A 15,946-nucleotide genomic window follows, 5' to 3' on the forward strand; every position below is an offset into this window, starting at 1 on the left:
TCCTATGTAACAAATTATCGCCTACCCTACGTTTGCAAAGACATTCTCCTGTTTTCTTCTAGAAGCCTTATAGTTTTAGCCTTAACTTTGAGATTGGTTTTATGGATGGTGTGTAGCAGGAGTGGAGGTTTATTTTTTCCATATTTGCTCCACCTCTTTTTCAGTCTTTTTACAATTCATTCTGCTTCTGCCCATTTCTCCCATTTCTACTCACAATCCGGTTGCCAGTGCTGGGCAGGTATTTGTGCATCCTTGGCTCTGAGTGCTTCTCTCTCGTCGGCCACTCCTGTCACCTGCACTTCTGTCTCTCTTCTCCCAGGAGCCTTTTCAGCTCCTTCCTCTTTGTCTCTATAGTTTCCGCTTCTGGCTCTCTCTATACCTATGTTATTTCAGTGTCCTACCTTCTTTCTGAATATTTTTTTTTCTCTCTCTCCCCTTTGCCATAGAAATTAGGTAGCCTTTCTTGGTAAATAAATGTCTCCTTGCCTCGGGCACTGGTCTAGTCCTCTGCCCTCACTCCTGGCTCCCGGGGGCCTCCTTTCTGTGCACACGGCACAGTCCTCACCCCCTCCCTGGGTGAGCTGCAGCCACTCACGGTCAGGCATGGGGGCAAACACCGGACAGTCAGTCGGCCTCACCTTCTTGTTCAGATTCCTGGTTACATTCATTTGTGGTTTCTTGAGTCCTTAATTCATCATCTGGGTCATGAGTTGAATCTTCTTCCCTTGTGTCCATCTGCTCCCCGTCACCGAGATGCTCTGGGAGTCCAGGTCCTGTCAGGGTTATCCCTAGATCACATTAGAAATCTTAAAGACTTTCTTTCCCCTTCCCCTCATGACGAACCTCTTTTGGTCTTTACTAATAACTATCATGAATCCCTCCATCCACCCTATTCTCAGTCCCACCACCCACAGTAGTAGACGAGTCTCTAATATATTTTGATAGACTTTGTACTATCAATGTACATTTTATACTTTTAATGACTTGCCTCTATTCAAAAGAATATTGTTAAAATAGATCCAATTTTTATCTAAATGTATTAATACATTTTAAAAATATGTAGTAGCCTACGTATAAATCCAAATGAAATCACAGTATTAATGATATTTCATAAGGCTGTTTATATTCTTGGGGTTTTTCTTACCATGGTCATTTCCAAGGACAATCAACATTTAATAATTAAATAAATGTATTGTAGACCATCGGTTTAAGGATGGAGAACCTTTCGTGGGCCTGAAGGTTGTTTCTGTCACAGCTTCTCTATTCTGGGAAATAATTTTCTCCTCAGTGGGTGTCTGAGGTGAAAAATCTCAGAATTTAGAGCCCGGCTTAAATGCCTAGTTGTTGGAGTCAGATATACGTTATAATAATAGTAAGCAGACGCTAGTTTAGTTACTTTGTGCCACAAATTTTTATAAGTGCTTCACATACATCATTTAATTCCCTCAATAACCTTATTATTATATCTATACATTTATAGAAGAGGAAACTGACACACAGAGAAATTAAGTAATTTTCCCAAATAAGAGGGTATTAGAGCAAAGCTCTGAAGCCAGGCTTTGGGGCCTTGGAATCCTTGCTCTTAACTGGTAGGACTGAGAGTGCTTGAGTCCTAGGTGGACCAATTCCTACTCGTGTGACCTTGCCCAAATCACACAATATCCCCCATGCCCCAGTTCCGTCTCCTGAAAAACAGAAATAACAAACCCCTTATAATAGGATGGTTATGAGGATTAAGATGCTACTTGTATAGAGATATCTGGGTTATAGTAACTTATTAGGAAATCATAATATTCAGTATTAATGTTATAACTGAATTATTAATAATATGAACAAAAGGATGATTGAAAAGCTAGAGATGGTAGTCATGTTACAAACATGTACAAAAGTACATGTTGATACGTGAGCATTAAGTGAGCTGGTCCATATGCTAAGTGGCCGGCGAAAGGCAGGTACGGTTTCTAGAGTTACTGTTAGCGTTAGTACTGCCTTCATTCCCTCCTCTCCTCTCATTTCCTTTTCTTTTTCCTCTCGTTCTTTTCCACACAGCACTACTTCCACATTCTCTTCTGCATGTAATTATTGCTCACTCTATTTCTGTCTTTCTCTCTTTTCTGTTATTATGAGTAACACTTAAACAGCCCCTTCGTCTGACATGCCAAAGACTTCCTCTTTGGAATTGTCACGTGGGACCATAACCCTGACCCTCTCCCAGATCCACTGAGTGCCTGACTCACAATTACTGTGGTCAGTTCGCCCCTTAACCCTGGCTCACAGTGGCACTGAAGTGTTCTCTCCTGGGTGTGCTCCATCTTCCTGGTTGTCACACCTGCCTGGCAACACTCTTGGATTCTGAGTCTGGCTGGTGAGTTAAGAACCCATACAAAACGCCACTGCTCTGCCTGCTCTGTCACCTCCTGCTTCCCTTCCCCATGATCACAATCACCACTCAGGAGTTTGGTCCTCTGATTGCTAATCTCTTTTCCTCTTAGAAGATGAGAAAACAAGTTTTTAGCAAAGCATAATTACTTCCTTCCTGGTGTGACTCGATACTGAGTATCTCCTGCATCTCTTCTTCGTGGATTTCATAATAGAAGTCACCAATCACTGAGAAGAGGAAGGAAAAGGACAATTAGAGACCCAAACCGTGACCATGGGCTGCATCTCACAATTGTACATCCAGGTGCATCTCTACTCCTGTGGCTCAGTGGAACTGTCCAGCCCTCGGGGCTCCCTGGGCTTCAGTGGGTCCCCAATAGCTTCTGACTCGATGTTACTCCTGGAATGTGACAGCCATTCCGTGCAGAGATGCACCTCTCAAGATTTAAGTAAGGATGGACAGTGGAAAAGTTGTAAATACTGCTTAATCTTCCTTTAAAATGAGCAGAGAACAGTGAAAGCCAATTTCTAATAAGTAATAAATGTGGAGAGTGTTTTGTAAACTACATGCAACTAGGAACAGGGAAGAAGCAGAGGGCTTTCCACTGGAGAAGGTAATGGTTATAGAGAAATAGACCTACATTTTAAAAAAGAAGAAGAAAAAGAAGAGCAGAAAGAAAGCCTCAACAGCTTTTAAGGATAGAGATGGGGGTTGGGGGAAGAAGGAAGAAAGGAAGGAAGGATGGAAGGTGGGATCTTTGGTTTCATTGGGTAGGGAAGATGATCTGGCTACAAGAAACAGCAGTGAAGAGGAATTAGCACTTCCCCATGTGGGAAGGGTGGGGAGAGATCCAGGAAACAAATGAAAAACACTTTCTGAAAGGCACAAACAGGACGTGACTATACCACAGCTGTAAAAATGACAATGATGCAGGTAACCAGTCCAGGGCACCAGCGGCTTCAGAGCTGCATCAGGATGACCCAGTAAACACAGACGGAGAAGCAAGGCTCACATGACATGAGGAAAAACACCCAGGAAATATAGAAAGATGCCACCTAAGGACTGATGAGCTGGGGGCAGTGGCACATGCCTGTAGTCCCAGCTACTAGGGAGGCTGAGGCAGGAGGATCGCTTGAGCCCAGGAGTTTGAGTGCAGCCTGGGCAACAATAGCAAGACTCTGTCTCTAAAAAATAAAAATAAAATAATAATAATAAAAAAAGGACTGATGAGGGAGCTCATCTCCTGGGGGCAATACCCACTGGGGCGGGGGGTAGTAGAAGGGGGTGAATAGAGCACCTATGGGAGCAATCGATGCTTTTTCCACCCCAAGGACACACTGATCTCATGTCCAGGCACAATCTGGAGGAGGGCAGGGGGGAGCTGCGTGGGTCAGCGGTCTACAGAACAGAAGGGAAGCCCCGAGTGCAGCCGTCTCAGTGCAAGTTGGGGGCTTCTCAGCACAAGATGAAGGTGGGGAAGGGGCAGCAGGGAGGTGGTAGGCGGAACCCACAGCTCCCACCTCTTCAGCTTTGGGCTGCTGCTCTGCAGCTCGCGTGAACTTCAGGGTCTGCGAGGCGGCAGCGACTGCCCAGGACAGGTTGGTGGCTGTGCCAGCCCAGGCAGTGGACAGCGCTGTCCAGCCGCCATGACCCTGGGTGCCTGCCAGCCAAGCACAGGGAGTGCTGGAAACTCAGAATCAGCTTCCAAACCCTCCCTCCCACACTCTGCAATTCAACCACGTGATTCTAAAAGCCAACCCCACCCGATTTCCAGCTTTGTAGCTTTCACACGCTGTTCCTCCTCGGGGCACAGGTATGCCCAGGGCTTCCCTCCTGACTTCTCCATTCTTCATTTGGAGAAGCAAGTTGACACAGGAATGCACTGAACAATAAATTTTCTAATACAAAGAAAATCTTTTTATCTATGAGCCTGTCTGTAAGTATCAGAGTGGGCTTCCTCCTTTCCTAAGAAAGGGCATGATTCATGCCTTTCCCCAAAAAAGTACAGACTTCAATCCTACGTTTTGCAGCACCAAAATCAGGTCCTGGCTGAGTAACCATTTGTGGGATTACTTGGTTAATGTCAGTCACTCTCACCATATCATAGTAAGGATTTTATTTTTATTTTTACTTTTTTAGAGACAAGCTCTCACTCTGTAGCCCCAGAGTGGAGTGCAGTGGCCCAGTATAAGTAAGCTCCATAAGGACACAGGTCACATGTGTTTTCCTCACCATTGTACTTCCCCTGTGCCTGGTATGAAGTATTTGTCAAATATTAATGAAGAGCAAATGGATAGTCAGTGAATGAAATGGACTTGAATCCCCAAAAGCTGTTGAGAGCTATAGTTACCATTTTGGAAGCTTCTGAAAATCTCGTTTAAATCAGGGTAGGTCTTCAGGTGAACGTTGCTGAACACTGTTTCCAGAAGTGACAGGTCAAATGTCTTCTCCAGTTCACTGAGGACATCATATATCACTCTTGCCACTGGGACCAGGTTTCTACAAGCTTCTTGAAAATTCTTAAAAATATTGAATGGAGAATTATGTAGGTATGGATTTATGGGTTATAAAACACTCTTAGAACATTTGTTTTCTTCTGAAATACTAGAATTTCACTTATATTTGGATGACTTTTTAAATGTCCTCCACCACAAAAATAGACTCTAATTTTGTGAACCTGGCCCTCTGACATTGCTGTACACTAGGGAGGAGAGAGTAATTTTAAATAATAAATGTGGGTTTGAGGTTGAATGTTGTTTGGGGCTTTGAGAGACTGGCTGGGGTGTTTCAGGAGTGGCCCCAACAGGTCATGAGAGGCTGTTCTGCTTTATGGACAAAAACTGCTGCCAGGATTGGCCCAGCCTGCTGGGCTCCAGGAGACCAGGCAACCAACCTCCCTGCCATGAACCTGGCCCAAGGGCAAAGAAAATTCACAAAGCCAAGGACAAGGCTCATCCTCAGCATCCCTAGGGGAGTCCACTGCTGACATTTACTTGCATTCTAGGGCTTCAGAAATGTCCGAAGAGCAAGAAATGATTTGAAGAGAGAGTAGCAAGCATCTGCTTCAAAATCTATCCTACAGTGACACAACTTCCCTGTGAGTTTCAAAAATCTCAGTGTTTCAAATAGGTGGCCTTTGCAATGGATCGCTGCCTGGCTCACTTGTTTATTTTAATTTTAGCTTCCATTATATGTTGTACAAGTGTACCCAAGATGCTCTGCACCTACGCAGCACTCCCATTCCCTGTCCTGCACGGCTCCATCGCCGTGCCCCTCCCAACATTTACTACAAGAGAAGGAATGCTTTCCATTACAGGATGGTGAGGGTCCCCGTTCGCAGGAGGCCCTTCAGCCTGTTCACTAAGTAAACTAAAAATAAAATCCTAAGGCCCCCACTGACTGAACAGACCCCCTCTTGGCCAATAGAACCCCAGAAAAACCCTAAAACTGAGTTTCCAGCCATGCTGGGAAGGGAGGTCAGACACACCTCCTTATACCCCTTCCCTTTTGGAGTTTAGACACAAAAACTGAACAGCATTAATGTTAAAATAGAGACCATAAGACAGACAGAATAGACTCTTTGTGGCAATAGGACACCAAATTATAAACGGGACCTAAGGCCACGTGAGGCAAAGGTTAAGCCACATCTGCAACCCACCAATTTGCTTAACAGATCACTTTGAGTATATTGTGGCTAGCTCTGTGATTAGCAGGCTTCCTTATCTTAACGTAAAACATTCCTTTCTACTGACTCCAAACTTTTAGACAAAACTTTATTTCTTTAACTAATTACAAATTAAACAATCTCTGAATCCACCTATAAGCTGTATGCTACCCGCTTCAAGGTGTCCTACCTTTGGGACCAAACCAATGTGTGTACCTTCCATGTATTGATTAATGATTTTACCTGAAATTCCTGTCTCCCTAAAATGTATACAAGCAAACTGTGACCTGAACACCTCAGGGCCTTTTAGACTGTGCTTCCCCAGGCCACAGTTCCTCATATTTGGCTCAGAACAAACCTCTTTAAATTATTTTACAGAGTTTGATTTTTTCCATTAACAGTTGCATCCTAAAGTTTGGGATAATAGAGTGTGGGCCTGGTTTACCATCGTGAGGAAATCTCACTTACTTCAAACATCTGCTCAGAGATGAAGGAGCGATCTCGGAGGCTCATAAGGAAAGGAAATGGCTTTGTTATTGCACTTGCAATCTCCACCTTATTTTCTTTGAAGTGCCTGAAAATGAGCTCAGGGCAATTCTGCTCCTCTACGTTGATATCTTCTATGTTCTGGCTGTGTTTGTCCATCCTAAGAAACAAGGACACAATGTGGAAATAAATATTGAGTTTCCAAGAGGTGTGTGGTGGCCAGAAGATTTGAGACATGAATGATGATCAATGAAGAGCCAACATGGGTAAAATAAGTTACCCATCCTTGTGAGGATACTAGAGTAAATGGAATTTATTTATTTTGGGAAAAATCAAGGGTGGAATAGAGTAAAACAGTGAGCTTAAGAAAGATCAGTACATAGACAGGAAAAGATTCACCCTGTTCCAATCAAACTATTATAAAGAGACCTCCACCTGAACTCTCTAGGAAAAACGTTTAATTTAAAAATGTTAAAATGGGCCAGGCATGTTGGCTCATGCCTTTAATCCCAGCATTTTGGGAGGCTGAGGTGGGAGGACTGCTTGAGGCCAGGAGTTCAAGACCAGCCTGGGCAACAGAGACCCCATCTTTACAGAAATTTTAAAAATTAGCCAGGCATAGTGGTACATAACTGTTCTCCTAACTACTCAAGAGGCTGAGGTGGGAGGATTACTAAAGCCTGGGAATTTCAGGTTGCAGTGAGCTATGATCACACCACTGTGCTCCAGACAGAGTAAGACCCCTTCTCTAAAGCAATTTTTTAAGTGTTAATATCTGTACAAGAATTGATATTATTACTGTGATAGTTTAATTTTATGTGTAAACTTGAAGAGTGTCTTTGGATAAGACTAATACATAAATTGGTAAATTCTGAGTAAGGCAGATTGCCTTCCATAGTGTAGATGGGCTTTATTCGATCATTCAAAGGCCTGAGTAGAACAAAAAGACCAGCCTCCCCAAGGAAGAGAGAATACTCTAGCCAACTGCATTCAGACTGCAACTGCACCATTGGCTCTCCTGGGTCTCCAGCCTGCTACACTACAGACTGTGGACTCGCCAGCCTCCATAACTGCATGAGCCAATCCCTTATGACAAATCTATTTCCACATGTATATACACATCCTATTGGTTCTGTTTCTCTGAAGAACTCTAATAAAAAACTTTGTAACTTACAGAGAAAGAAATAAAAAACTGACTGATATATTACAAAACCTACCACTGAACTGCAAGTCTTCTTAGTTAACATAAAGAGAAGAAATTTCAGGAAGACGCAGTGGAGATATACCTCACCCATCTGTAACTGCAGAGGAAGGAATGGCATTTTGCATCATAAAATTGGTTCAAGATGCTTATATGGTAAGGTTTGAATTAATAAGTCAAAAGAATGTCACTCTTTTTCTCTGATCCAATATGGAGACTTGTGTGAATATTCAAAACTAGGACACGTTGCTCTACGTCTAAACTTGCCTGTGGAGGTGATATATGGAGACCTCTAAGACCTCTGGATTTCAGACCTTCAGGTCATGCCTGGGAAAAGTAATTTTAAAATTCACAAGGGTTTGTAATTCTGATTCTTACTTGATAAATTATTCCCTGTGCTAATAAGGCCTTAACAAATTTCTCTGACTTACAGAAATTTTTTATCCTACTATAATAGGGTCATTGAGACATTCCCATTCCCCAAACATTCATGAGAATAAACTAAAATACCATTTCTCCATTGAATTCCTTTTAAAAAGAAAAAGGCTTCTGGTTAAAGATGGTTGATTGAAGATGAGTATTTTTCTCCTCTCTCACTAGAGTGTCCCCTAATGAAAGTAAAGGAATTAACGGTATAATAACAAAGAGAAAGGAATTAAGTGACCAATTTAAACCAAAGTCTGAAAGAGAAAAAGTGGTCAGAGGAGCACCAATTTCTTTTGCAAGTGGAGGATCCTCCCAGAAGTCAGAGAAGGATCCAGTGTGTCCGGCAGACTCCTAGAGAGGTAGTGGCAGTTAGGAGGGAGATATAAAAATAAAAACTGAGTAATTATTTGAAAGGCAAAATACAAAACAATCTTCTCTCCAACACAGAGCACCTACATTCAAGTAGGAGAACTGGAAGGTTCTTAAGAAAAATGCAAATGATTCAGAGAAAAGGCCTTCACCTTCAGGCACTTGAAATTCCCCCATCAAATCCCATAGTTTGCAAGCCCATCTCATTAAATGGAGTTCCAAGTTAGCTTGTCAGCCCCTCACCCATAAGTATAAACAAAATACAACAGACCACAGACATTTGTGGAAACCTACAACATGAAGGAGTAGAATCAAGATGAGCAAGGGGCAAAAAATTACCCCAGCAGAAATAGAGATGTTGCTGGGAACTGAAGAGACTTTCTAAAAAAATAAATACTATCATACAGACATGAGAATATATGGTGCCCAAAATGCCACGCAGAAAAGAAACAATCAGAAAATAAGACAAACAGACTGGAAATTTAAAATGCTTGCTGAAATTAAAAAAAAATGTTAACTAAAATGGTTATAAAATTAAAAGGAGAGAATGTCCCAGAACATAAGGAGGGCAAACCCTAAAGAGAAAAATAAGTAAATTTGAAATCCTGAATGTCTAAAAGACTTATGCAAATAGGCAAGACGGCTGACTAGAGACATTGCTTGCCTGATTGTCTTGGAGGGAAGGAGGGGTTTTCAGATAAAGGAGAAGGGAACATGAGCATAGCACAAGTGTACTCCAGAGGAAGACATGCTGGAGCCAGCCAGGGACTTCACAAAAAGAAATTGCAAAGCAGATCAGGAAGAGGAAAAAATATATATCAGCAAAGATCAACCCAAGAGAAGCTCAGAGTGGTAAGTGGGGGTTTTATTTCTCCATTCCACACACCTTTGGTAATCAGCAGGCTACTGAGTTGTTTGGAAGACTGTCCACCCTCATGAGCCACTGTGGAGAGGGTGGTAAGCAGCCCTCAACTTGAACTTCCAACAACAAGCTGGGGAACGTTCCTCCACCCCACACAAAGATAATCCAGCACTGGCTTGAACTGTGGCTATCACAGGGGAATGGGTTAAAATAGAAGAGCTATTTTATAGGCTCTCAGTGTACCCACCACTCCCCTGATGAGTCAACATTCCAGAGTGGGTGACAAAATCTCAATCTAGGGTCCTCCCGTAAATCAGTCCTCCCTAACTAAACAGGGGAATTTCCAGCAAAGGAAAACAAGTGCCCTGCAAGTCTACTAACCCACAGCCAACAGAATAGGAGCCAGATGAGAAGACACCAGCATAAAAGCCCTGGCAACATGAAAAAACATTATGTTCCTCCAAGGGAACACAACAGAGCTACAATAGTGGACTCTCCCACAAGGAAATTGCTGAAATGACAGAAATGGAATTCAGAATCTGGATGGCAAGTAAGATGAATGGAATGGAAGAGAAGGTTGAAAACCAACAAAAAGTAACCAAAAAATATTTCAGGAAATCAATGAAAAGTTGCTAAAGAGCTAGACAACATACGAAAGGATAAAATAGAACTTAAAGAAATGAAAGAGTCATTTAGAGAATTTCAAAACACAGCAGAAAGCTTCAACAATAGAATAAACCAAGGAGAAGGAAGAATCTCAGAGCTTGAAGACAAGGCTCTTGAGATAATCCAGTCTTCAAAGAGGAACAGAAGATTATTAAAAAAAAAAAAAAAGTCTGAGCAATCACGAAAGAGATATGGGACTATGTGAAATGAACTAACATTCAAATTATAGGTATCTCTGAGAGAGAACCAGAAAGCTAAAAGCATGGGAAATCTATTTGAGTGAATATTCAGGAAAAATTCCTGAATATCATCAGAGATTCAGACATCCAGATACAAGTTGGTCATTGAACATTGAGAAGATTCATAGCAAACAGGACATCTTCAAGACACACAGTCATCAACCTGACCAAAGTCAAAATGAAGTAGAGAATTCTGCAAGCAGCAAGACAAAAGCAACAAATAATCTACAAAGTAAAACCCATCAGGTTAACTGCAGACTTCTCAGTGGAAACCTTACAAGCCAGGAGGGATTGGGCCCCATATTCAATCTTCTTTAAAAGAACAACTGCCAGCCTAGAATTTTATATCCTGCAAAGCTAAGTTTCAGAAGTGATGGAGAAACTAAATCATTTCCAGACAAGCAAATACTGAGAGAATTTGCCATAACCAGACCTAAACTGCAGGAAATACTCAGAACAGCATTATATAATACATGAATCAGCACAACAGATACCCACTGGTGTAAAATCAACCCCCAAAAAACCCTAAAACTCGCAACTCTTATAAAACAATACCACAAGCAATAAGGTACTATGCAACATAATGAACAGATAAACATCCCACATATCAATTCTGTGATTTAATATAAATGGTCTAAATGATCCTCTCAAAAGACATACGCTGGCTGAATGGAGAAAAAAAAAAAAAAAACCCAAGCATTTTCTATCTCCAGGAAACACAGCTAAACCACAGGGACACACACAGACTCAACATGAAAGTATGGAAAAAAAAATCTACACAGATGGAAATAAAAGGAGAGCAAGTGTAGCCATTCTCATATTAGCTAAAGACTAGAATTTTATATCCTGCAAAACTAAGTTTCACAATTGATGGAGAAATTAAGTCTTTTCCAGACAAGCAAACACTGAGGGAATTTGCCATGACCAGACCTGCCAACAACAGAAAACAAAGACAAAGAGGGTCACTATATAATGGTAAAGGGAGCAATTGAACAAGAAGACATAACAATCCTAAATACATATGTACTCAACACAGGAGCTTCTAAATACATAAAGCAAATTTTACGCTAGCTAAACAAGGAAATAAACAGCACCATCATAACTGTGGGGGACTTCAACATGCCACTGTCAGAGCTTGACAAATCATCAAAGCAGAAAATAAATAAATAAACAATGGACTTAAACTGGACTGTAAATCAAAAGAATCTAACAGACATTTACAGAACATCTATCCAAAAACTACTGAATATATTGTCTTCTCATCAACACAAGTGACATTCTCCAAGACTGATCATATCTTAGCACATAAAACAGGTCTCACCAAATTAAAAAAATTGAAATCATACTAAGTACCTTCTCAGACCACAGTGGAATAAAACTAGAGAAAAACTCACAAGAGAAAAACTTAAACCTACACAAAGTCATAAAAATTAAACAATCTTCTTCTGAATGATTATTGGGTGAAGAATGAAATTAAGATGGAAATCAAAACATTCTTTGAACTGAACAACAAAGGTGACGCAAGCTATCAAAATCTATGAGATTCAGCAAAAGCATTCCTCAGGGGAAAATTCATGGCCTTAAATGCTTACATCAAAAAGACTGATCACAAATTAACAACACTATGTCACATTTCAAAGAACTAGAAAAGGGAGAGCAAACCAAACACAAATCCAGCAGAGGAAAAGAAATAATAAAGGTCAGAGCAGAACTAAATGAAATGGAAAACAAATAATACAAAAGATCAATGAAACAAAAAGTTGGTTTTTTGAAGAGATAAACAAAATAGACAGACCTCTTGCTATAATAACCAGGAACAGAAGAGAAAGGACCAAAATCAGCTCAATCACAAATGAAAAAGGAGTCATTACAACTGATACCACAGAAACACAAAACATCATCCATGGATACTACAAAAATCTCTATGCATATAAACTAGAAAACATAGAGGAAATGGACAAATTCCTGAAAACACACAACCTCCCAAGGCCCAAACAGGAAGAAAGAGAACACCTGAACAGACCAATAGCAAGCAATGAGATCAAAGCAGTAATAGAAAACTTCCCAAAAACAACAACAAAAAAGCCCTGGACCAGATGGATTGACAGCTGAATTCTACCAGACCTGAAAAGAAGAGTTGGTACCCATACTACAGAAATTATTCCATAATATTGAGAAGGAGTGAATGCTCCCCAACTCATTCTATGAAGCCAGTATCACCTTGACACCAAAGCCAAGAAAGGACACACACAGAAAAGAAAACTACAGAACAATATCCCTTATGAACATAAATGCAAAAACCCTCAATAAAATACTAGCAAACCAAATTCAATAGCACATCAAGAAAATAATCCACCATGATCAAGTGGGCTTCATTCCACAGATGCAAATACGGTTCAACATAAGTAAATCAATAAATGTGATTCACCACATAAACAGAAGCAAAAACAAAGACCGTGTGATCATCTCGATGGATTCAGAAAAAGCATTTGACAAAATCCTACACCCTTTAATGACAAAAATCCTCAACAAACTAGGCATAGAAGGAACATAACTCAAAATTATAAAAGCCATATATGACAAACCCACAGCCAACATCATATTAAATGGGGAAAAGTTGAAAACATTTCCCTTAAGAACTGGAACAAAACAAGGGTGTCCACTGTCAGCACTTCCCTTCAACATAGTGCTGGAAGTCCTAGCCAGAACAATCAGGCAAGAGAAAGAAATAAAGTGTATCCAAACCAAGAGAAAGCAGGTCAAACTATCACTTTTTGCCTACAATATGATATTGTATCTAGAAAACCCCAAAGACTCCACCAAGAGAATCCTGGAATTGATAAATAAATTCAGCAAAGTCTCAGGATACAAAATCATGCAAATAAATCAGTAACATTTCTATATACCAATAACAATCAAGCTGAGAGTCAAACTAAGGATCCAATACCATTCACAATAGCTACAAAGAAAATAAAATACCTATGAAGATACTTAACCAATGAGGTGAAAGATCTCTACAAGGAGAACTATGAAACCCTGAGGAATGAAATTACAGAGGGCACAAACAAATGGAAAAACATATCATGCTCATGGATGGGTAGAATCAACAATGTTAAAATGTCCATACCACCAAAAGTGATTTACAGATTCCATGAAATCCACATCAAAATACTAATGTCATACTTCACAGATCTAGAAAAAATAATTCTATCCTTTGTTTGGAAGTCAAAAAGAGTCCAAATAGCTAAAGAAATCTTAAGCAAAAAGAACAAATGTAGGCATCACAACACCAGACTTCAAACTATACTACAAGGCTACAGTAACCAAAACAGTATGGTATTTGGTACAAAAATAGACACATAGACCAATGGAACAAAATAGAGAACCCAGATATAAAACCACCTACCTGCAGACAACTGATCTTTGACAAAGCAGACAACAACATACACTGGGGAAATAAGCCCTATTCAATAAATGGGGCTGGGGAAATTGAATAGCCACATGCAGAAGAATGAAACAGTATCCATATCTCTCACCACTCCACTCATAAAAATTAATTCAAGATGGATAAAAGACATAAATGTAAGGCATGACACCATAAGAATTCTAGAGGAAAATGTAGGAAAAACTCTTTTAGATATTGGCCTAGAATTTATGACTAAGACCCCAATGGCAATCACAGCAACAACAAAAATAAATAAATGGGATTTGATTATAAAGCTTCTGCACAATAAAGGAAGTAATCAACAAAGCAAATAGACAAACTATAGAATGGGAGAAAATATTTACAAGTTATACATCCAATAAAGGACTAATATCTAGAATCTACAAAGAACTCAAGAAAATCAGCAATAAAAAAGCATACATGGCTGGGCGCCGTGGCTCACGCCTGTAATCCTAGCACTCTGGGAGGCCGAGGCGGGTGGATCGCTCAAGGTCAGGAGTTCGAGACCAGCCTGAGCAAGAGCGAGACCCCATCTCTACTAAAAATAGAAAGAAATTATCTGGCCAACTAAAATATATATAGAAAAAATTAGCCGGGCATGGTGGCGCATGCCTGTAGTCCCAGCTACTTGGGAGGCTGAGGCAGTAGGATCGCTTAAGTCCAGGAGTTTGAGGTTGCTGTGAGCTAGGCTGACACCACGGCACTCACTCTAGCCCGGGCAACAAAGCAAGACTCTGCCTCAAAAAAAAAAAAAAAAGCATACAACCCCATTAAAAAGTGGGCAAAGACATAAACAGAAGCTTTTCAAAAAAGATAGATAAATGGCCAATAAACATATAAAAAATGCTCAATGTCACTAATCATAAGGGAAATGCAAATTAAAACCACAATGAGATATTGCCTTACCCCTGTTAGAATGGCTGTTTTTAAAAGTCCGAAAACAATAGATGCTGGCATGGATAGAGAGAGAAAAGAACGCTTATACATTGTTGGTGGTACTGCAGTTAGTACAACCTCTAAGAAAAACAGTATGGAGATTCCTCAAAGAACTAAAAATAGACCTACCATTCAATCTAGCAATCCCACTACTGGGTATCTACCCAAAGGAAAAGAAGTCTTTTTATCAAAAAGGTACCTGCACTCTAATGTTTACTGCAGCACAATTCACAATTGCAAAGATGTGAAATCAACCCAAATGCCCATCAATTCATGAGATTAATAAAATGTGGTATATGTATACCATGGAGTACTACTCAGCCATAAAAAGGAAGAATTAATGCCTTTTGAAACAATTTGAATGGAACTGGAAATCATTCTCCTAAGTGAAGTATCTCAAGAATAAAAAGACAAACACCACATGTACTCACTATTAAATTGGAACAAACTGATTAGCACACGTGCACAGAGGGAAGAAAAACTCAGTGGAAATCAAGTGGCGTGGAAGGCACCTACCTAATGGGTACAATGAACACTATTTGGGTGATGGGCACACTTATAGCTGTGACTCAAACATTACAAAAGCCATCCATGTAACCAAAAACATTTGTACCCCCCTAATATTATGAAATAAAAATAAAATAGTTATTCAAGTCCAGGTCTAGGGGTAAAAGGAAATGACTGAAAAATATATACACCCTGTTCAATTATTCATGTATGAAGGCAGAATCAATATTAGATGTACAAAGAGTCTGGGCACAGTGGCTCATGCCTGTAATCCTAGCACTCTGGGAGGCCGAGGCAGGAAGATCACTTGAGGCCAGGAGTTTGAGACCAGGCTGAACAAGAGCGAGACCCCCATCTCTACAAAAAATCAAAAAATTAGCTGGGCATGGTAGCATTCAGCTGTAGTCCCAGTTACTTGGGAGGCTGAGGCAGGATATTGAGCCAGGAGTTTGAGTTTGCAGTGAGCTATGATGACACCACTGCACTTTAGCCCCAGAGACAGAGTGAGACTCTCTCAAGAAAGACTCAGAAAATATTCCACTCATGCACCCTCTGTGTTGGGCACACAGTTTTCAATGTTCTTTCCTTCTGGGCAAAGGTAAGATTGACCTCCCTAGCCCCTTGAAGTAACTGTTCTTCTGGAAGAAGAATTCATAGCTAGCACCTGGTTAGACATGTTCTCTGTTCCTCAGTGGCTGTCATTTCAGATGGTGGCTGCTCTCCAGCCAGAGATAGAGTACAGGGTGAAGGTCCTCTGAAGCAGAG

The 15,946-nt window shown here is 40.6% G+C and overlaps 1 protein-coding gene across 1 annotated transcript in view; it reads right to left on the minus strand.

Moving 5' to 3' along the window:
* Positions 1–15,946, minus strand: part of LOC138385647 (nuclear body protein SP140-like) — a 70,182-nt gene that overhangs the window by 42,539 nt on the left and 11,697 nt on the right. Inside the window, exons 2-5 of the mRNA XM_069471947.1 lie at positions 6,513–6,690; positions 4,731–4,899; positions 2,530–2,607; positions 639–788 (exon numbers count right to left, since the gene is read on the minus strand). Coding sequence (XP_069328048.1) covers positions 639–788; positions 2,530–2,607; positions 4,731–4,899; positions 6,513–6,690 — 575 coding nt within the window. The remainder of the gene's footprint in view (positions 1–638; positions 789–2,529; positions 2,608–4,730; positions 4,900–6,512; positions 6,691–15,946) is intronic.

The sequence above is a fragment of the Eulemur rufifrons genome, chromosome 1 (assembly GCF_041146395.1).
Source record: "Eulemur rufifrons isolate Redbay chromosome 1, OSU_ERuf_1, whole genome shotgun sequence".
In the NCBI taxonomy this organism is placed as follows: domain Eukaryota; kingdom Metazoa; phylum Chordata; class Mammalia; order Primates; family Lemuridae; genus Eulemur; species Eulemur rufifrons.